The 21,827-nt window shown below is 42.8% G+C and overlaps 1 protein-coding gene across 2 annotated transcripts; it reads right to left on the minus strand.

Moving 5' to 3' along the window:
- Window positions 1-116: 116 nt before the first annotated feature.
- On the minus strand, window positions 117-21,166 carry FOXJ2 (forkhead box J2). Of its 2 annotated transcripts, none has more exons than XM_081309595.1 (11): window positions 20,946-21,166; window positions 13,274-13,620; window positions 11,640-11,714; window positions 9,707-9,775; window positions 9,390-9,530; window positions 8,726-8,909; window positions 6,321-6,728; window positions 5,801-5,902; window positions 4,843-5,052; window positions 4,329-4,427; window positions 117-2,886 (listed from the first exon to the last, which is right to left on the minus strand). In XM_081309595.1, the coding sequence occupies exons 2-11, from the start codon at window positions 13,604-13,606 to the stop codon at window positions 2,798-2,800; spliced, it is 1,710 nt and encodes a 569-aa protein (XP_081165721.1). In that variant the 5' UTR covers window positions 13,607-13,620; window positions 20,946-21,166; the 3' UTR covers window positions 117-2,797. The 2 variants fall into 2 exon arrangements, with proteins under 2 accessions (XP_081165721.1, XP_081165720.1); XM_081309594.1 differs by lacking the exon at window positions 20,946-21,166 and adding an exon at window positions 19,647-20,854.
- Between the last annotated feature and the right edge of the window lie 661 nt (window positions 21,167-21,827).

Genomic DNA, 21,827 nt, shown 5'->3' on the forward strand with positions numbered 1-21,827 from the left:
CCCAGTGGTGAGGTGTGGGAAAGAGACAAAGGACAACTGAAACCAAAGGCTTTCACATTTCTCCTGTCCTACCTGGCAAAAATAAATTGGAGACAAACACTAGTAAGATAAAACTGGAAACATTTTTTTTTTTATTAAGAAAGCATGCAAAAAAAAAAAAACCCCAAGAACAACAACATCGAATTGTGAGACCATATACCCCTTCCCAGCCTGCACCAATGCAAAGCATTATGGGTGGTATAAAGGACTCACCAGACCAGAAACATGGGGTTGAGGAGAGGAAACCTGGGATGGTTAGGTTGATACCAGACACTTGCTCCTTTTGTCCCTCTCCTCTGCTTTCTCCCTTATTTCCTCATTTAGGCAGTGAGCTCCTGCAATTTTCACACATCACCCAATACAACAACAATGACTATACTTCATGTCCAGCAATGCTGGACCAATAATAAAAAGTAGTATTCTTTCCATTTCATGGAGGGAAAGGGAAATTGAGGCCCAATGGAAGTCAGATTTGTCCTGTACCATTTAGCAAGGCTGATTTTGATGGAGAAAAGCTGGAATCTCAGGTGACCTACTGGCCAATCTCCAGTCCCAGCCCCAAACTTCAGTTACTCTGGCTGACCACCAGATTCTTAATGAAACTAGTTTTCAGAAGACACAGATGAACAAGGGGCATTTGTGTGTATGATTTAGCCTACCCTTCCTAACTCTGTATGGAACCGAGTAGAAAGGGGTTTTAGAAAAGAGGAGTGTTGATCTGTAAAGAAAGAATCTTGGGGAGAACTGAAGGGAAATTATATGTAGGGTGTACCTTGAATGGAAGGAATAAGGAAGAGATGCCTAACATAGGGACACCAGGCAAAGGCATTTTGCCTCCCTCTATAAGAAATGCTCCTCTCCCTAATGGAAAATATTGTGTCATACTTCAGCCCCACTAAGTACTCTCCAACACAATGAGGGATTCAATCTACTCTCATCCCCATTTATTTCTTACAAAGGCTTCAAAGAAATAAAGTGCTCTTTAGTTAACTGCCCTATCTTGCCCCTTTACTTCAGCCTCACTGAACTTCTCCAACAAACTCATATATAACCCCCTTCCAAAGAAAGGAAAGGGGTATATGAGGGGGAAAAGCAGGAGATTAGAAAGTCCAATATCTTGGAAAACATGGATAAATAAAAGGATATGAACAAACAGTAGAAAGCATAAAGGGCTGTGTCCATTCCATACATTCTGTCCTGTAGCTTTCAGAAAGGGAAAATTCAGTGAAATAAAAATAGAAGTAAAATTGTTCTTCCCTCTCCTAACTCAAATGCAACAAGTTATATTAAATATATACTACGAACTTTGCAGCAATAAATCATGGCCATCCCTTGTTGAAGGAGATAAGTTATCCCTGTAACTTCTTCTGGAAGTTGCTCTTGGTCCTCACTGAACTCTTTCTTCTAGATCATTTTCTCTCTTCTCCCAATTTCCTCCACCTGTCAAGAGCCTAATTGCAAAAGCTTTAGCCCTGATGATCTGTATTTCAAGAGTAGCATCTTCCTATATATATTAAATATATGAAATATTCCCTATCCAAATCTATGGCAGCTCCTTTTTCCTCTCCCCACCCTCCACTACCAAATCTATAAGTGTGATTCTGCTATGATGCGGAAAGAGATTCCCATATCATAACGAGGACATAATGAAACCCACAGTATGAATGCCTTACTTTTTCTTTCTTGAGACTCCAAGGAAATGAAGGAAGAAAACAAGATAGTTTAAATATTAGGGCAAACAACTAGAGCTCAAAATGATATTTGCTCCATGGGAAAAGGTAATGAAGGCAACCTATGAAAGTCAGAGCCATCGTTAATTTTCAGAGAGAATTATTTTTAAAAAGCCAAGATGACTAAGTTGAAATCATCTCCAAGAAGCTGAGCCTATGCTGAATAGTTGTCCTCATGTACAACCATAGAAGAAGAGTTCAAGCCAAGGCCCAAATCCAATTTCCTTAGAGAATGGGCTACGAATAAGCCAATGAGAGCTTACATGACACAGCAATATATACTGTATTTCACACAGATTTATATTCACTTCTCCACAGTGTTCTACTCAACCCAATCCAGTCTCTAATTCCACTAAGATTTTATTGTCGCTCTCCTGAACCAGCATCCATCTTATCCTTGATGGGGAATGAGGATTGTCAGAAGAAGTAAGGATTGATGGGACAAAGAGTCAGGGACGAGCTCGGAGGACAGAATTAGCACCATTGAGTAAAACCTGCAAATTCATGGCTGCCAAGCAGTGTTTTAGACCCTTTCTACTCAACTGTGTGGACTCTCCAGTCCTGAGCTGAAATAGACAGGAACAGCAAACAACTTAAAGCTAGAAGGTGGGATTCGCATTGAGTTTCTCGAAGAGAAAGGTAAACAAAAAATTGAAACCTTTCTCTACAGCTATCATGGCCTTGTCTTCCAACCTGATGACTTTAAATTAGCAAGGGGTAGACACAGTACATGGTGTAGGAAAAGGAGATTGGGGACAGTATATAACCAATAATAATAATAATAATAATAACAAAAACAACATAATTAGAATAACAATAAACAAATTAGGGGAAAAACAGGAAGGACAAGAGAAAAATGAGGAAGGAAAAAGGGAATTATCTTCGGCAGCATCTTGCAGTGGCTTCTCTGACAGAAAGAACAAAAAGTGGATATATATCTATATACAAGCAGGAGAAGGGACGGGCTGGGGTTGCTCTTTCTTCATGGCCAAACTTAACCACCAGACCCGGGGCTGATGTCCACTCTATTAAGTGATCAAGTCCCAGTCGAAGTCATCAGGGATCTCCTCACTGGCACCAGGAGGTGGGACCGGTGGCCGAGGGACCATATGGTGTGCTGTCAGGAAGAAAGAAAGAGTAAAAGGAGACTGGATGAGAAGCTGCTCCATCAGTCTAGATGGAAAGTGCTCAGCTGGTGCAGCTATTACTTTATCAGGTTAGAGTTATTTTTGTTGCAGGCCACCACTTCATTAAGAGCTTAGAAAATAAACTAGAGGAAGCTAGGATATATGACAATAAAATATCATGCCATCAAAAATTGTATTATGGTGCTGAGGATAGCTCAGTTGGTAGAGTGCTTGCCTTGTATGCACAAAGCCCTGGGTTAAATTCCCAGCACCATATGCACAAAAATTATGAAGACTATCAGTAATGATAATATAATATACAATGTATTATTACATGAAAGAGCAGCACATAAATTTGAATTTATAAGCTAGGCACACTGGCACACCCCTGTAATCCCAGCTACTTAGGAAGCTGAAGCAGACAAATCACAAGTTCAAGGCCAGTCTGGATAACTTAATGAAATTCTGTCTCGGAATAAAAAATAAGAAGGAATAAGAAGGGATGGATATGTAGCTCAGAGGTAGAGCTTCCCTGGGTTCAATACCTAGTACCACAAAAAGAATAAAAAAGAGAGAGAGAGAAAGAAGAAAAGAAATTTGTATTACATGGATAAAGAGTCAGATGTCACCACCAAAACTGAAAACATTTATGATTATATAGGATGACAAGAGTGATTTTCCTAAAATGTATTTAAATGTAAAGGACTTGTTCATTTTATACTATCTATGGCAATTCAGTGTCTCCCTCACTTACACGCCCACCATTAAAATTCAATCCCAGGCTAGGGGTATATCTCAGGAGGGAAGTGCTTACCTAACATGCATCAGGGCCTGGGCTCAATCCCTAACACCACAAAAATCAAAAAAGATAGTTTAATCTCAAGCCTCTGATATTACCCGTCGTCAGGTGACAGGAAAACAGCCATGTGCCCAAAGCAGGTATGTTTATACTAAAAAATTAATTTTATTTGCCTAAATAAATATATTTTCCATCTAGATTCTAAAGCTAGACATAAATGTCCCACACATATCTCTTGCTTAAATTTATGCTTTTATTTTCTTTCATTATTGTAGTTACAAGTTAGTTTTAAAGTAAATCTAGGGTTGGGGATATAGCTTAATGATAGAGTGCTTATCTAGCATGCACAAGGCCCTGGATTTTATTCCCCGCACTGCTAAATTAAAAAATACATCAGACTTTTAAAGTCTCCCCTGATATATGTCTCCTAGCAAGTAAGTAGCCCATCCCTATCTTTGGCACATGGGAATCATGACGGCTCACTCCCTTCTAGCAGGTGCAAGCACTAGGACAGAGAGCAGGCTGAGTCAGAAGAAAGCAATACAACTTAACAGGGAAGACAGCGCTCAGTTATTTCAGTGCTCAGTTGCAGTTAATACTTCAAGAGAGTGAAATACACTTTCTGGCTCTTACCTGGGCGATTATATCCTGCTGAGTCCTGGGTAGGGATTGGGTACATTGGTGATGGACCAGGGTAGAGGTGGGGGCCTTGTGGATGTCCATAGGAGTTCACTACCAAAACAAGACAAGAGTTAATTGATTGGGGAATCACTGTACTCAACAAAACAGGGAGAAAAAATTTGCAGCTTTCTTCCCATCAATCTCTGTCTCCCTTCCCTGCCTTATTCTATAGATCTTGTGGGCATGAAGGTTTTCAACAAGTCATCAGTCCTTACCACCTAGGGTGAAAAAGAATGGATACTAAAAGTGTGAAATTTACTGAGACACAATTTGTAATGGGGACTTTCTCTAAAAAATTTTCTCCTTTTTCATAAGTAATTTGATCTCCTAAACTAAGATCTGAAAAGGACCAGTCTATTTCTTTGCATTTTTCAGGATTCACTGATTCAACAGTGATTCTTTTTTATCTTTTTCCCACCTTCCTTTTCATCATAGTCTCTATCTTGGAGCTTACTTTGTACAATACCTTGGTTCATGGCTGTCTCCTGTTTGCCACTGGTGAGGGCACAGGAGTCAGTAATCCGAGCAGGGGCTGGTGGCCGGTGGGAGCCCCCTTGAGGAGGCATGTGACCAGTCTGAGTTAGGAAGTGGTTGAGGGAGTCACACAGATTGGCAATGTGATGCTGGTCAAGGGTCCAGTTCTTTTGCTCTGCCTGTCGTAGACTCTCCATGAGTTCTACAAATAGGAAAGCAAGCAATGCTAACTTTGCAGAGGCACCAGACCCATCCCTATTTCACTGTTCCACCCACATCAAAAGTCAATACCACTGATGATATGTATTAACAATTCAATTTAAGTGCTCTACATTTTCAAGCTCCCATTATGTTTGTTCCTTACTAAACTCTTATTATTATTTCCATCTTACCAATGAATAAAACAAACTTTCAAAGTGACTGACTTAGCTTTGGTCACACTGTCAGGAAATGGTGACAAAACTACAAAACAGTGGTCCAGGGTTTCTAAATTCTAAGAGCCTTCTCTCTCTCTCTCTTTTTTTTTTTAATTTATTTTATTTATTTATTTATTTATTTATTTTTTAGAGAGAGGAAAGGGAGAGAGAGAGAGAGAGAGAGAGAATTTATTTATTTATTTATTTTAGTTCTCGGCGGACACAACATCTTTGTTGGTATGTGGTGCTGAGGATCGAACCCGGGCCGCACGCATGCCAGGCGAGCGCGCTACCGCTTGAGCCACATCCCCAGCCCCGAGCCTTCTCTCTCTTAAAGATAAAACTGACTAGAAGAAATCATTGCCGTATTTTGAGTTGGGCAAAATTAATTTGAAGACATTAACAATATTCATCTGTGTAATGTGGAGGGGAAATAATGAAACACTTCGAGTTTCACTTACCCACCCCCTTCTCATGCTATTGGATTTTTCTGCTTATTCTCTTCCTTCCAGTCATCATCCTTTAAGGACTAACCTGAGAACTGGGACTGTTCAATGCTGGACCAGTTAAGCCGATTCACCATCTTAAAGCTTTCCTTTAAGGAGTCAATATTGGAGCACCAATCAGGAGGAAAGGCTGTAAAGAAGAAAGTAGGCAGTGAGATAAAGTAAAGTATAAGATGGCAGTCAACTGATAACAGACTGACTACATGCAAGATTCTTGCACCTACACAGGTTACCAGTTGCATTACCAAGACATTTTTGGACTCTCCCTACCTGGTGATTTAAGTACAGCACAGATCACAGGCAGGAGAACATCAAAAAACTCCTAAATGATTCACAAATATGGAAGGGAAATAATGAAATCCTTAATCTCCAAATCCTCCACAAAATAGAGCTGTGGGCAGCAACTTCAATATGCTCAGTTAAGCTCTTGGGAGACTGAGGTTAAAAGACTCACTACTGACTTCTTAACAAGTGCATCTCCATAGCAGGGTCGGAACTAGGGGCTCATTCACCCTTTCCTAGGCTTTCTCTACACCCTCTTTACTTACCAAAGCCAGTACTGTTGATAGGTGCCTGGCCTTGTGCCTGCTGTTGTGGTGGTGGCTGCTGCTGGGCAGGGTGGGGGTGGGGATGGTGCTGATGAGGATGGTAGCCCCCGTGCTGCAGTGTGGGAGGATGCATGGCCATCACAGGGGGAGGCCCATAGCTTTCAGGCCCAGTTTGCTTTGCCCCTGGTGGGGTACAACCATCAGGGCTTGGGGTATGCAGTGGAGGGGCACCCCCCACAGTTGAGGGGCCCTGGGCTGGTGCCTGCTGCGACTGCGGCTGTGACTGTTGAGGAGGTGGCTGTGGCTGCGGTGGCTGCTGCTGCTGCTGTTGAGTTGGCGGCGGCTGTTGCTGCTGATACATGTAGTAGTTGTTAGAAGGTGGCATGTCCCCCAGGAGAGACGAAAAGCCTGCAGGGTGAGGAAGAAGCAGGCATATGACTTAGGCAATGCATGTTTCCCTAAATGGGATTTTCTCTGGGTCAAGATAGGAGACCTCAGACAGAAACTATAGAATTAAAAGAAAAAGAGTGTTCTGGGGTCCTCTGCCTATAATCCCAGCAATTTAGGAGGCTGAGGCAGGAGGATGGTAAGTTCAAAGCTGGCCTGGGCAACTTAACATGACTCTGTATATCAAAACAAAAAAAATAAAAATAAAAAAAGGTTGGAGACATACCTCAGTAGTAGAGTGCCCCTGGGTTCAATCTCCAATGAAAAGAAAGAGAGGGGGGCTGGGGAAGGAGGGCAGGAGAGAGAGAGGAGGAAGAAAAAAAGAAAGAAACAAAGGAAGGAAGAAAGGACATAGTGTGGAACTGCAAGGATACCTGTGTCTCTCCAGGCAGATAACAGACAGGAAGGCAGTTAGGTTAGGGCAGGGCATTGTTAGTGTGGTGACTGCTTATATTTTAATTAAAAGGTCAGCGTGTACTAAGTTTTTATACTACTTTTCAGGGATTTTGGTATAGGCCAGGAATCACAGTTTCAAAAATCAGATAGCAAGTGAAATTTAAAAAGTAAATTATAAGTAAAACTGAGCAACTGGGCATCTCTTTACTCCTCTACTGTTACTGCCTTCTTGATTTCACTACCAACAAATGGAGCTTGGGTGAAAATCGGAGTGGGAATGGATTCACCTCCCAAGAAGACTAGACAGGGAAGATCTAGACTTGGGCTAGAGGCTTTTAGTCACAGCTGAACTTGAGTGAACACTTCGTTGTCCTCACCCCATCTAATATAATGTTTTACTTTGTTTCAGACATTTTCTCCAAACTCCCTCTCTCCAGTCAACGGACCACCTGAGTTGGATTAATTTCTCAAATAATTAATACAATCTTGGAACATACTATAGATACTGATCCCCTGAGATATAAAAAGAAAGAATTCATGGTGATTAATATATATTTTCCAAAAAAATGACTTCTAACCAGTTGTTATCATTTTGTTAAGTCCCTGCAGTCTACAAAGGGCCACAGAAGGAGAAGGGATCTGCCTTACTTGAACTCATATCTCTCACCTTTACCTCTAGTTTCTTTTTCAAAAAATTCAGGAAATGTAGAGGGCTGAATGAGATGGTCTCTCAAAGGGACTCCCAATAACAACTCTTAAGTCCTTCTCATGTGATAATTACAGAAATGTGCAAATGGTTAAGATATTAAGTGATATTAAAAAAGCATTATTAATTGTGTTAGGAATGATGGTAGCATGATAAATAAATAAAGGAAAAGCCTTTATCATTTGGCAACATATTACTGAAATTATATTTATGGGTTGAATGCAACACTGTCTGGAAATTGCATGAAATTATTCTAATTTCAAAAATACTGGGTGGTAAATAAAGCAAGCTTAACAAAATATTGGTAATTTAAAATTTGGGTGATGGAAGCATGGGGGTTTATTATACTATTCACTCTATTTAGCATATGTTTGAAAGTTTTCATTATAAGAATATAAATATAAATATACAATAATATAAAAATAAATTCTTATAATGAAATACAGGGACTCTTGGGGAGAGGATACTACTGCTGTCCCTAGTGGTCATCCTCTAATTGACTTGCTCACAGCTATAAAATCCCCTATGGGTTTAGGATGTAGCTCAGGGGTGAGTGCTTGCCTAAAACAAATTGGCCAAGGGTTCCAGCCCAGCAACCAGAAAAAAATAATAATAATAATCATTGTCCCTGGTTCTAGACTGGGCAATCCTTCAACTAATTTTTTGAAGCTTACAATCCAGGCTACTCTCTGAAACAGTTGTCCTATTCCAAACAGTTTTAGTTCTTGATATGTTAACTGTGAACAGTGATCAATCTCTTTGCATGCAAAGATAACAAATGAGGGAGAGAAGAGAATGTCGTCACTTATACAAAAATGTAAGAGAATATAGGCACCCATCCCAACTCCAGACTCACCATGCTGCGAAGAAGAAGAAGACTTCTCCAGCATGGATTTATAGAGGTTGCGGAAGGACCAGCTTAGATCCTGAAAGTTGATCTCTGAGTAGGAGAATTTGAAGTCGTGGTTGGTGCTATAGAGGGGAGGGGGACCCTCAGAGCTTTCTCGGCTTGGAGCTCCACCATCCACAGAACCTGTTCCCTGCAAAAACAGGTAAGAAAGTCCTGATCTGTGTCCCAGCTGAGGGAACACTACAACACTTTATGGTCACCAGGCTCTTCTGCCTATCCTCTTGTTCCTCTCATATATTCAATGGAACAGCATCATTTTCTCCTTCTTTACTCATTGGTTGTTCTTGAGTCTGACCTCACTTTTTATTTCTTCTTTGACTGCCCTTTCCCTACATTACATTCATACCCTTCTTTTCTTAATCATGTTTTTTTTTTCACTCCCCTTCCTCCTTCTCACCTTTTTCCCCCCTGATTTACCTGAAAGTTCTGTTATATCTTTCTCTTCCTCTGTTTCCCTCTTTGGACTTTCTCTTTTGCTTTACCCTTCTTTTCAAATTTATCTTCCTAACATCACAAATAATATGTAATTTTTAACAGAAACCTATCTGAAGCCACACAACCATCTACCCAGCTATCCATCCCTGTGGCCCCTACTACTTTTACTTCTTACCTGGCTATAGCTGGCCATAGATGTGGGGCTCTGAAGTGACATCTGAGGATTCCCCTCAGGAGGCAGCGAGGCTTCTCCACTCCCTGGAACACCTCCCCGTGGGCTCTTGCTTGCTTCCTGTTCTGGTGAGTCTTGGGATAGCTAAGGGTTGCAACAGAAAAGAAATCTATAAGAAAAACTGAAATATCTTCTCCAAACCCATTGTCTCCCCTCTGCTGGCATTCACCTTAGCTTTGGAAAAGACTGAATATCCAGAAAAGGAGGTAGAAAGAGCAACTGACTCAGAAATGGCATCTTCCCAGGAAGAGGAAACTTACATCATCATCTGGAGGGTGTCTTCTCTTTCGGGAAATGTCAGGGCAGGTATCTATTGTCCAATAAGAGCCCTGGAAGAAGAACCCATCCCCACAGAGAAAAAAAATAATTACCTATAGAAGTTCCCACTTTTGAAAACAGATAATCCAACAGCCATATTAAGAAACAGGCCTGGAGCTCAGGGGTGTAACTCAATGGTAGAATGCTTACCTAGCCTGCATGAGGCTCTGGATTTGATGTCCAATACCAAGGAATGTGGGGGGATGAGGGGGGACAAGACTGAGCATTTACACAGATTACTGTTTTTTCTTTGATATCAGGGTTTGAACTCAGGGGCACTCTACCACTAAGAGCTATACCTTAGTTCTTTTTAATTTTTATTTTGAGACAAAGTCTCACTAAGTTGCTGAGGCAAACTTGTGATCCTCCTTCTTTAGCATCCCAAATCACTGGGATTATAGGCTTACACCACCATGCCAACCTTCTAGACATTTACATAGAATCCTGAGGCCACTAGTATTAATGAGAAAGAGAACTGTCCTAAAAGCTCACTGTGTGTGGCAGAGGTAGATCTGTGGTCCAAACACAGGCCTCAATTATTCTGAAGGGTTAGAAGTACAATATTTAGTGCAAAGAATGGCAAAATGGCCAGAGACAGTCATTCCCTTTCTTTGTGACCTGAGGCAAAACTCATCTGGCCTTTAGCATCTGCTTTTGCAAATTGGGAGAATGTTCCATCCCTTTTCTTATGACAGTAAAAACTAGAGATTTTTTTTCCATAATTTTTTTGTGTATTATAGTTGTACATAATGATGGGATTTGTTGTTATATATTCATACATGCATACAATATAAGAATATAACTTAGCCAATATCATTCCCCAGTACCTCCCCTTTCTCTCCCTTTTCCCTGCATTGGTCCCTTTACTCTGCTGATTTCATTTTCATTTTCATGAGACTCCACAAGCCTAGCCTTTTCCTTTTCCTTTCTAGCTTCCACATGAGAGAAAACATACAATCCTTGATCTTCCTAGTTTTACTTATTTCACTTAACATAATGCTCTCAAATTCCATCCATTTTCCTGCAAATGAAATAATTTCATTTTTCTTTATGAATAAAAAATTTGCTTCATAACACATTTTTTAAATCCATTCATCTGTTGATGGTCACCTAGGCTGGTTCCATGGTTTGGCCATTGTGAACTGTGCTGCTATAAACATGGGTATGTATATATCACTGTAGTATGATGATTTTAATTCTTCAGGATAAATACTAAGTAATGGTATAGCTGGGTCATATGGTAGTTCCATGCCTAGTCTTTTTTTTTTTTTTTTTTTTTTTTGGGGTGCTGGGGATTTAACCCAGGGCTTTGTGCATGCGAGACAAACATTCTACCAATTGAGCTAAATCCCCAGCCCACCATGCCTAGTCTTTTGAGGAACCTCCATACCAATTTCTACAGTGGTTGTACTGATTTATAGTCCCACCAACAGTGTAAAGTGTTCCTTTTTCTCCAATCCCTCTAGCATTTATTATTTGTATTCTTGATGACTGCCATTCTGACTAGTGTGAGATGAAATCTCAGTGTAAAAAGTAAAGATTTTTGTACAGAAAAGTTTCTACAAAGGTTATTAAGTAAATCTTTTACATCTAAACAGAAAACGAATGCCACAAAAAGAAAGGGAGTCTCAAAATCAACTTTATCAAATAGTCCTATTGAAAAAAAAAAGATTTCACAATCTTCCTTAATCATCCATCCTAATAGGGTTCCACAAGCTTGTCAACTAAGCTTTTCCTTTGAGGAAAAATAAAGATGCTTCTCTAATTAACATGATTTCCTCTTCTGGGTAATTAAAACAGCCACAGGACTCTGGGCCATCAACTACTTCACTCTCTTTCCTGCTCTTCCCTATGATTTCCATTACAGTATCTCACCTTCCCAGGGTCATCCCGAGGTCTAGGCACCTTCCGGAAACACTTGTTGAGAGAGAGGTTGTGCCGAATGGAATTCTAGGGAAGCAGAGAAGAAAGTTAGATGCAAGAATGTGTGAAGCAAAATATTTTTCAATAGGACATAAAAGAACATAATGCACAATAACGTTCAAGGATCAGGGTACATTTAGCAGCTATTAACTACACTGATGGATGAAATTACATTTCACAAAGCAGAAGCAACAGGATAAGAAAATGAAGAAATTAAATTGATGAGTGAGATCAATCATCATTATAGCCATCCTCTCATCTGCAAACCTCATTATATGGTTTTTCAACTTTTCCACTAACTGACAATAGGTACATAAATGCCTGAAAAATTATATCTGCCACTGGACACGGTGGTGCACACCTGTAATTCCAGCGACTTGGGAGGCTGAGGCAGGAGGACTGTGAGTTCAAGGTCAGCCTCAGCAATTTATCGAGGCCCTAAGCAATTCAGTGAGGCAGTGTTTCTAAATAAAATATAAAAAAGGGCTGAAGATGTGGCTCAGTAGTTAAGTGCCCCTGGATGGTTCAATTCCTGGTACCCACCGCCCCAAAAATATCACATCTGCCCAGTTCTTCAATCCACCCTATCAATGCAAAAGAAAAAGTGTTTTAAAAACTGTTTATATAGGGCTGGGGTTGTGGCTCAGCGTTAAAGCGCTCACCTTGTGAGACCCTGGATTCGATCCTCAGCACCACAAAAAAATAAATAAAGGTATTTTTTTAACCTGTTTATATAGACTATAACAAATATAAATCAGGGATAAAACAAAGGCACAAATTACCTTCACTTTCTCAATAGCTCCTAGAATGGTCACACCTGGACCAAAGAAAAAATATTGTTTATATGTCTTTGATGGGGTTGAAGGTTGTGGTCTAGTGGAGACATATTTATAATAGGAAAGCAAAATGCTTTCAATAGTCTCCAGTTTACTGTCCAGTTTGTATGTTAACTGATTTAAAGAGTGAGAAAACTACACAGAATTCCCATTCCTAATCAACAATTGGTAAATGAGCTATTCCTCCAAGAAATTATAACATCAGCTTTCCTTCTTTGCTTGGAAGAACAACCCCTTCTTCTTTCAACTCTAGGCAAATAACTTAACCTCTCATTATGTGCTTGGTGGAATAGCTGTTGATCAAAGACCTAATTATATATTTTTTCTTGGTATATGATTTTTCAGAAGATGATGACTATGTGCAATGAAGCTATGAAAATTTGATGGGTTTCCTACCTCTAGGTAGGAGGGAGTAATGCTGTGCCTTGCACAGTGACTTGAACATAGTAGAATGGCAATAAATATTTGTGAAATGAATGAGTGTCCTTTTTGAGGAATTAGAAAAAAAGAGGGTATGATGTACAACAGCATCTTGCATCCATAACTATACTTAATGGCTTGGCATCACTGGAGTTTCCCTGATATATCTTAAGAAAATCATTCAACTCTGAAAAAGGTAAAAGATATGAGATTTTTAAATTGACATATCTTTGAGACAAGGCAGAGCAAACTGAACTAGATTGTAGAAAGGAAACAGGTAGAGAAAAAGAGAAAACAAAGGCTAAAAATAAATTATAGAAGCAGTCCCACCTTCCAACCAATGCCAGCATTCTTGTAATAGGGGAAGTTATCACAGATCCAACGGTAAATCTCACTGAGGGTCATCTTCTTGGCTGGAGAAGAGTTGATGGCATAGGTGATGAGTGTAGCATAGCTGTATCGGGGTTTGCCATCCTGGTGGACTGCTGCCTCATCTTTGCTCAGGGTGGCATTAGGATCTGTGGGTGAGCCTGGGGAACACTTGCGGCTGCCCCCTGGAGTTCCAGCCTGGGAGGCACTCCCAAGCTTCTCAATGGTAGCTCGGAGGGTTAGCTGGGGAAGCCAGTCTATGGAAGTGAGGCTACTTTCTAGGTCAGAAGCCATGTTACTTCTGGGCTCTGCAGAGAAGAGGACAAAGGTGGGCAGAAAAATAAATGAGTGTTACCTCCAATGACTAAGGAAAAGAAATACCAGATTCCTAATGTTTAAGGGAAGTATTTCTTCCACTATAATTCCATAGGCAATTCCTTTCCTAGGGTGGCCCTCAACCAGTGACCTGAACTCCCAGGCAGATATGTCATCAATCAAATACCAGAAGACCAACTGCTACTTATCCTACATCTTAATGCAAAGCATCCCCACAAGGCATCTCCCTGCAGGCAAGACCAGACACCAAACCTCACACCAAATTGAGATATGCCCTCAATTGTCCTTACATACAGCCTTACAACATAACATTTCAGAACTTTGCAGGGATACATTAAAAAAAAAAAAAAAAAAACTACTAAGCAGGTAAAATTAGTCCATTCTCCAATTATATGACACTTGTTATATTTGCATACATATCCACAGGTAGATAGCACAAGTGTACATGTAAAGAAAAAACAGTCTGAGTAAACAAAGATGTATACTAATGAAGCACATACCAACATTTTAAAGTTGCTTCATATCACATTTACAATGAGCATTCAGCCTTTTTATCCCAGACACATGTGCTTACGAAACATATTAGACATATCCCAGATATAAATTATATATGACAACCAGCAAAGACCAAATACAAAATTGACAGATAAACAATGGGACACAGACACTAAGGTCACAATTAGATATATAGCATACATTACCAACAGAGCATAAAGTCACACAGAAGAAACAGATCTTGAGTACACTGCTACCCTCACACCTTTAAAGCTACCCCTTGCTTGCTTCTGCCCACAGACACTAGTACCAGGAAGAAATCATCAGCAAGAACCTCCCACCTCTCAGCCTGCTGGGCTTAACAGAGCTAGGGAGACACCCAGCTGTGTGCGCATCGGTAACAATCAGATAGCCTGACTAAAAATAGCCACTCTGGGGCTAAGAGCCCGCTCCCCTTCCCCACCCTCCTCCTCCCTCCTTCCTTCCCAGCCAGGCACGCAGGCTCGTCGCACCTCCATGCAAACTCCTAAGGCTGCCAGACCGCCCACGCTTGATGTTTGCACGCCCAACTGCCAACCACACTGCCTGGGTGCTCTTGCTGCCAGAGAGGTGTAGCTACAGTGACATCTTGGTGGGGGAAGGTGAAGAATTAGGGGTGATATCTGTACTAAGGGGTCCAGAAAGGCTGGCAAGGACCACTGGATAGCCATTTGGCACTCCCTTAGAGATGATGCCAGCAACCCCCTAAGCACTTGCTGCCTAACAGGTTTTTGCCTGCACAGCTGCCAGATTCCAGCTGGCTTTTTTTTCCCTCAGTCTCACCAGGGCATTGCTCTAGAGGAGTCAGGTCTAGAATGTCTGAGTTCAGATCCTGGACAGAAATATATTAGATAGGTGATGTCTAAATCTACAGCCAGATACATGCATGAGCATATACAAACAAGTATACACAGTTCTACATATTTTGCAGGTCAAAACTCAATTTCAGATAGGACTCCCCCCAACCCTTCTCCTGACCCCAGTACATCTTTCAGGCTCTCTTTTAAGTAGTAATTCTTCTGTCCTTGACACCTACCCTTTCCCCCTAAGAGTCAGCATTCTCACTCCCCTCTTCTCCAAGGTCCCACCCATACAATCTGCCTGTACACACAAGTACAGAGCAGAGTGGCCACCCAGTAACACACCCATTTCCGAGGCTAAAGAAAACACCTTAGTGCCTCAGGGGCCTGGGCAGTCAAAGACCCAATTGCAACACAAGAATTATTTGACAGAAGAAAAAAATATGGGGGAGGGGGGCTTATAAATAACATCATAAAAGGTTTCCCCTTTATCCTTAGCTCCTCTTCCCATCATCTTCCTTTTCATCCTAATACCACCACCTTGCCCAAAACCATGGAAACCTGGAAAATAATAGAGACACTTAATCTTTCCAGGCAACCACATATCTTCTCCCAGCCTCTGGGCTATAGCAGGGAGTTTAGACAATATCTCAGTCCCATAGCTGGGTTTCCCCAGCTGAAAAGCAACATGTCAATTAGCAGGTTCTCAATGACCAGGGATTTCCTGGGTCCTGCCCAGAAGAAGAGATCCTTAAAGAGGTTTAACCCTATTTTCTTTCCTTGAGACAAGTTCTCACTATGTTGCCCAAGCTGGCCTCAAACTCCTGTACTCAAGTCCCAAGCTCCCAAATGTGGAGGCTACAGGTATATTTCATTCTTAATTTCTGCTGAAGATCCCTAGGAAATCTTATTTATTTATACAAAGGATTGAACCCAGGGGTGCTTAACCAGCCCCCGCCCCCACCTTTTTTTTTTTTTTTTCAGATTTTACTTAGAGACAGGGTCTCGCTAAGTTGCTTAGGGCCTTGCTAAATTGCTGAGGCTGGCTTTGAACTTGAGATCATCCTGCCTCAGCCTCCTGAACCCCTGGGATTACAGGCATGTGCCACTGCACCCATCTTAAGAGCACAAAGATCTCCAGTTGATATTTCATCTGAAACCCTCTCAAAACTGAAAAAGAGCATGAGAGTGAATTTAAAGTGTTTAGAGTCCTTAGAGAATCCTTTTGACACATGCCAATCACCATGACTCCTGAATGGAAGCAATCAACCTTTTACTAGTTGTTCTGTGCTCTTTTATACCCTTACCCCAGCACCAGTTTAGGTCACTGAGGTTAAATTTAACCTTTGTCCTGGACCCTCCCAATCAGTTCTCCAGATAGAAAACTCAGTACTCAAAATATACCCAATCTTACCAGCTACAAGAAGCTTGCAGGGTCAGATCCTTCTGGTCTTCCAGCACCACTCTCCTAAAACCTGTCCCACATCCTCACCCCATTCACTTCCCCATTCTTGAAGGGCAGCCTCATGTATAGAACCTCCGAGACAAAGGTTCCTCAGCTGTATTGGCAACTCTGCCACTGACTCAGAGTGTCCCTAACAATCCCTTGCTCTCTGATGAAGTTTTAATACCTCAGTTTCCCCTTCAGTAAGAGATGAAGTCATCAACCCTGCCAAAGCTTTATCCCTGGAGGGAAGGGAATGAAGCTTAATGAGCTTGTGGCTACCACACATTCCACACTCCCCAAAATAATGGCACGAGGCTAATGTTCAGGGCTATTATTAGAAAGGCAAACAAGAGGTAGTTCCATTTCTGAGTCCAACCAACCTAGTTACCCAGACCTCTCATTCCAGGTGGGCCTTGTGCCACTGGGCTTGGGCAGAACCTGAGTCAGGCCACATTCTTCCGTGTGTGCTGGAAGACTGAAAGGAAATACCCCCAGAAATGGGGAAAGGCAGCCAAAGGGCAGGCTCCTTCATATCCACAGGACATCTAATAAGGACTACAGTACCAGGGGAAAGGCAGAGAAAAACAGGAACACATTCTGTGAGAGCTAAAGACCAATCCTGGGTGAGATGTGTAAGATCCAAAATAACTGACACAGTTTACTTCTCATTTTATCTCAATGACCTGTAATTATTCTCTGTGTAGTGCCAGAATCAGGTGTTAAGGAGTAAAAACTTTCTGCCCTGTTCATAATTCCAAAACTAATAAGACAATGGCTAAGTGTACCTCATATCAGTCAGACTGCCTGTGTTTCAATGCCAGCTCCATTACCTCTGACTGTGCCCCTCAAGCAAATCACCTAATCTCTCTGTGTCTTAGTTTCTTCACCTATAAAACAGAGACAATTACTGTACCAATAACTATTGTTATGAGGATTTAAAGTTAGTATTTTTAAGCCCACTTTGTATGTGTTACCTAAGTATAGCTGTTATTTTTGAATGGGGAAATATAAAGACTATTAGTGGGCTGGAAGTGTAGCATAGTAGTAAAGTGTAGGCTCAGCATGTGTGCAAAGAGAATATTAGAATTTAAAAATTAGAGAACTGACAGACCATGACTGGAATCAGCAAGCCAATACCAAGTATACAATGTCAGAATTACAAACTTTTCCTTTAGAGATCATACCCCCATACTGAATAATACTAAGATTGAAAAAACCCCAAGGACGAAGGCATAGGGGAAATACTGTCTCTTATCTTTCAGGGGAAACTAGTTGTAGTTGTAAGACATGGTCTGGAAAATAGCAATCTCTGCCTCTTAATTAATCCAACCCAATAGCCAACTGCTTCTAATTGATTCCTTAGAGGCAAAGAGGGTTAGGGAAACTCAGATCAAGCAGGACCAGTTAAACTGTGCAATAGTAGTATATCTGGAGCTATTAGGATACACTTCTTTCTAAACTATTCAGAAGCTGCACTCCACCATCTGGTAAAGTGCTTTGGAAGAAACAGACTGTTTGAAAAGTGGAGGAGGCAGTTCTAGACTTAGAAGTCAGGGATTCTCATCCTTTTGAGACTAGAGGTATCAGGGATGAAGCTCTCTTATTGGTCCTAGAAGAAATGGTCCCAACCTGAGACTGGGCTTCCCTGCTACATGGGATGAGGCTCCCACTGACAGGGGGATGCCAAGCCTTTCTTCCCAGTTGGGCATCCTTAACCACCACCTTTTCCAGGTCTTTGGAACAGATCATCTGCTCCTAGAGGCCTATCAGAAACACAACTCTAGGGAATTGGAGTATGGTCTGAAAAGCACATGTCCCTGTTCTCCACACACTTATGCAAAACACTGACAAAAGACAGGAGCAACACTGACCTCAGTTAAGAAACACAGGTGCAACATTCTACCCACGCAGCCATACAAATCTGTGGGGTATAGCCCTGTCTCATATACCACCAACAACAAGTATCTTTCAGGAACAAGTAGACATACCTAGGGACTTAAGCAGACCACCAGCAACCTAGACAGAAAGGAGAAAAAATATCCCAAGGGGAGGAAGCCTTTCTCATGGCCTTGCTGTGGAGTACAATGCCCCTTACTGAAGGTAAGGTATGTTCCAATGGTGAAGCAGGAAAGCTAGCACCCAGCTAAGTGACCTCAAGTTGAAAGACAGAGATCTACTAAAAACACAGCCCAGTCTCATCTAGGAAAATTTCCTGGCACCTTTTTCCTGCTTTTTCTGAAGATTTTGAACATTGATAATTTCCTATCTTCTGGGGGAAACTTAAACATGAAGTTCCAGGGACCTGAACTGAACAAGAAACAGAGGATAAAGACTATTAGGTGCTTTTCTGGAAAGAAACTAATGGACTCCTTAGAGGTAAAATCTCCTATTGGTCAACTATTCAGATGGAAGATTGGAGAGGGGTTAGTAGCAACCCTCCTCTCTTTCTATCAAGGACCTGATTTGCTGATGAACTGTCAGCAAAGGGCAGGAGAACTGTACAGGACTGGGGCAGATCCAGTATTTGTGAAGAACTTTAACTCAGGAATGTCAGTCCTCTGTACACTGTCTTTTTGCCTCAGGGGATTCATATTTTCCCTGTGGATTTTGTAGGGAGAGAGATACATCCAATTAGGAATGAGAATATCAGGAGAGGAGTCCTCCCAGTATCTGAAGTAGGGTTAGTGGGGACAGGCTGTTTCTCTTGCTTGTAAAGAGTAATCACAGTGGGTTGGAAAGGACACTTCTGGCAGATACTTAGCTGACCTAGGCATGCCCTAGACAAGCCTAGGACAGGAGCTGCCACCATGACTTTGATGAGGGCCCACTCTCCAGGTGAAAAGGCCCAAGGATGGAGGAGGGTGCTATGGAGTCCAGTTGGGTTATGTCCATCACTGTTACACAGTATGCATGCAGTTCTGAAAAAGCAACTGTTATCAGTGATCCAGTTGTCCTCAGTATGAAAACATCCACTTTCCTAGGGACCTTAAATGAGATTCATCCCTTTAGTCCTCCAGAACACTAACAAACCCATTTCTCTGAGTTTTTGCAACAAGATGTAGGTTCCAATTAAGAAGTTCCTTCAGAACACATTTTCCAGAGGATTCTGAGTTATCACTCTACTTTCCTCAGTAAGGAAACCCAAGATCTATCATTTCAGGCCCCTAAGCCCTCTGGTGCCTAAAGATGACAGAGAAAAATGAAAGAAAACACTAACCTGTCTCCACCAGTCCCCCGGCAAAGGGAGGAAACCACCTGGTACTGGAGTTTGAGGTTGGAGGGATTCCCCTTTTCAGAGGCAGGTGACTGGTCTCATCCTCAGTGGCTCTTCCTGTCCTTGACTGAACCTCCCAAGCTTGTGAGGGGAACTGGGTCCCCTGAGGATGAGGAGCCGAGGGGGGAATGGGTGGAGGAGGAGAAGGAGGTCCTACCTGGGGAAGGTGGCACACCCCCCACACCCTGCCAGTTACCCTGGGGAGGAGGGGAGGAGCCTCTCCCAACCAGGAGTTGTCTCCTCCCCCTTGGGGGAGTCCCTCTCGCCCCCAAACTGAATGTTTTGGGGGCGGAGGGTTCTTTCTGTCTGCTGGAAATCTGAGCCGAGGGGCTCTACCTGGTTCCACTGTCTAGGTGAAAGGAAGTTTCCGCCTTTCTGGAGAAAGGCGGAAAGCCAATTCCTCCTCTTTCGCTATAGTGTACTTTGCTACTGAACCTAAGGACGCCTCTCCTCCGTGAGTACTGAGTGGGATGGAGGGTGTCTACTCCATTGGCATAGTCCCCTTTCTCTTTGCCTCAAAAGTCTTGAACTGTTTAGAGTGTGTTTGGAGGGTGGAGACTCGCAGGGGCGGTCCCCCTCCGTTCCTTAAGGAAGGATCGCCTCTTTCTGCTTCTGGGGGTCTTCTCCCGAGCCACTAGGAGGGTTTCCTAGCCTCTAGGAAGGCGAGCTGCGTCTCCTACAACGAGCTTTTCTTTCCTTCACCCAAGGGGCTTGGGGTCTTCCCTCCAACAGGAGAGAGGGTTCTTTGGTCCCCGCTCCCGCCCACGTTCCTGGGGGTGTCCCAGAGGGTGGGGTTTTCGTACTCCCCGCTCTCCCCTGGCTGGCCTGGGCAGCAGGGTCCGGGAGGCCGCGGCTTCCGACTCCCGTCACTGGCTACTGTGGCGGCAGCGCCTCCTCTAGTCCTGTCCCGTCCTTTGCCTTCGGCGCGTGGGGCTCCCCGCGCTGCCACCTCTCGGGCTCCGTCCAGTCGGGGCTCCCGGGGAGCCAGAAAGCGGACGGACAGTGTCAGGGCTCGGCTCGGGCTCGGCTCGGCTCCGCTGCAGGCCCCGGCTCCTCCCCGGCCTCGGCGCCGCACTCCGCGCCCCTCCCCCTTCCCCGCCCGCCGGGCCGCCGCCTCCCCGCGCGGGTTAAGGAGGAGCGGGTCGGCTCCGAGCGGCGGGCCGCCGGGGTGTGCGCTCCACCCGGGCAACTGCACGGCTGCCTCCGCTGAAGCCTACTAACGCCCAGCCGCTGCGCACTCACCTCCAGCCGCCTCCCCGCTGCTGCGCTCCGTGCCGCTTGCGGTCTACCTAGGGTGGCATCCCACTGCTCCCTGTCTGGAGAGTCCCTCGTGCACACCTTACACTGTCAATTCCAATTTACACACTAATTCTGGTACTCTGATCTTTTCCCATTCTACTGTATTCTCTATACAGATGAGCAACTTGTTTTCTCAGAAATTTCTTTGATGAGTTTGTCTTTTCCCCGAGGCAGTTTATAAATTATTATAGAGATTGAAGGAAGGTTAATATTTTGCCCTGATATCATCCTGGAGTTCAGTAACTACTCTTCTCAGTGAGTGGACACATAAAAGGATAAGTGATCTAGCAACTGACAAATAAACATCAGAAGATGTGGGTCCTGTTCGCTTTTCCTGCTCTACAAACTTGTGCAAGGGCCCTGTTCTCCGGAATCTTGGTCGCGGAAGGCGGGGCGGGGACCAGACACTCCTCCTGCTACCCAATAAGGCTGTTGCAATTACCAAAAGAGTTAATTTATGTGAAATGCTTTTAAACTATAGAATATAGAAAGGGCACAAAATATGACTTGTTCAGTTCACTTGTCAATCCTACAAGATATCTTGTCCTGAGTGTCGTATAGAATGTTTTTTTTCTTTTTTTTTATTGGTTGTTCACAACATTACAAAGCTCTTGACATATCATATTTCATACATTAGATTGAAGTGGGTTATGAACCCCCAATTTTACCCCAAATGCAGATTGCAGAATCACGTCATATAGAATGTTTTTTAAAGCACATCCTTAGCCAGTTGTGGTGGCACATGCCTGTAATCCCAGTGACTTGGAAGGGTGAGCCAGTAGGATCACAAGTTTAAGACCAGCCTCAGCAATCTTATCCAGGCCC

Source organism: Spermophilus citellus, assembly GCF_964194105.1.
Source record: "Spermophilus citellus genome assembly, chromosome: 10".
In the NCBI taxonomy this organism is placed as follows: Eukaryota; Metazoa; Chordata; class Mammalia; order Rodentia; family Sciuridae; genus Spermophilus; species Spermophilus citellus.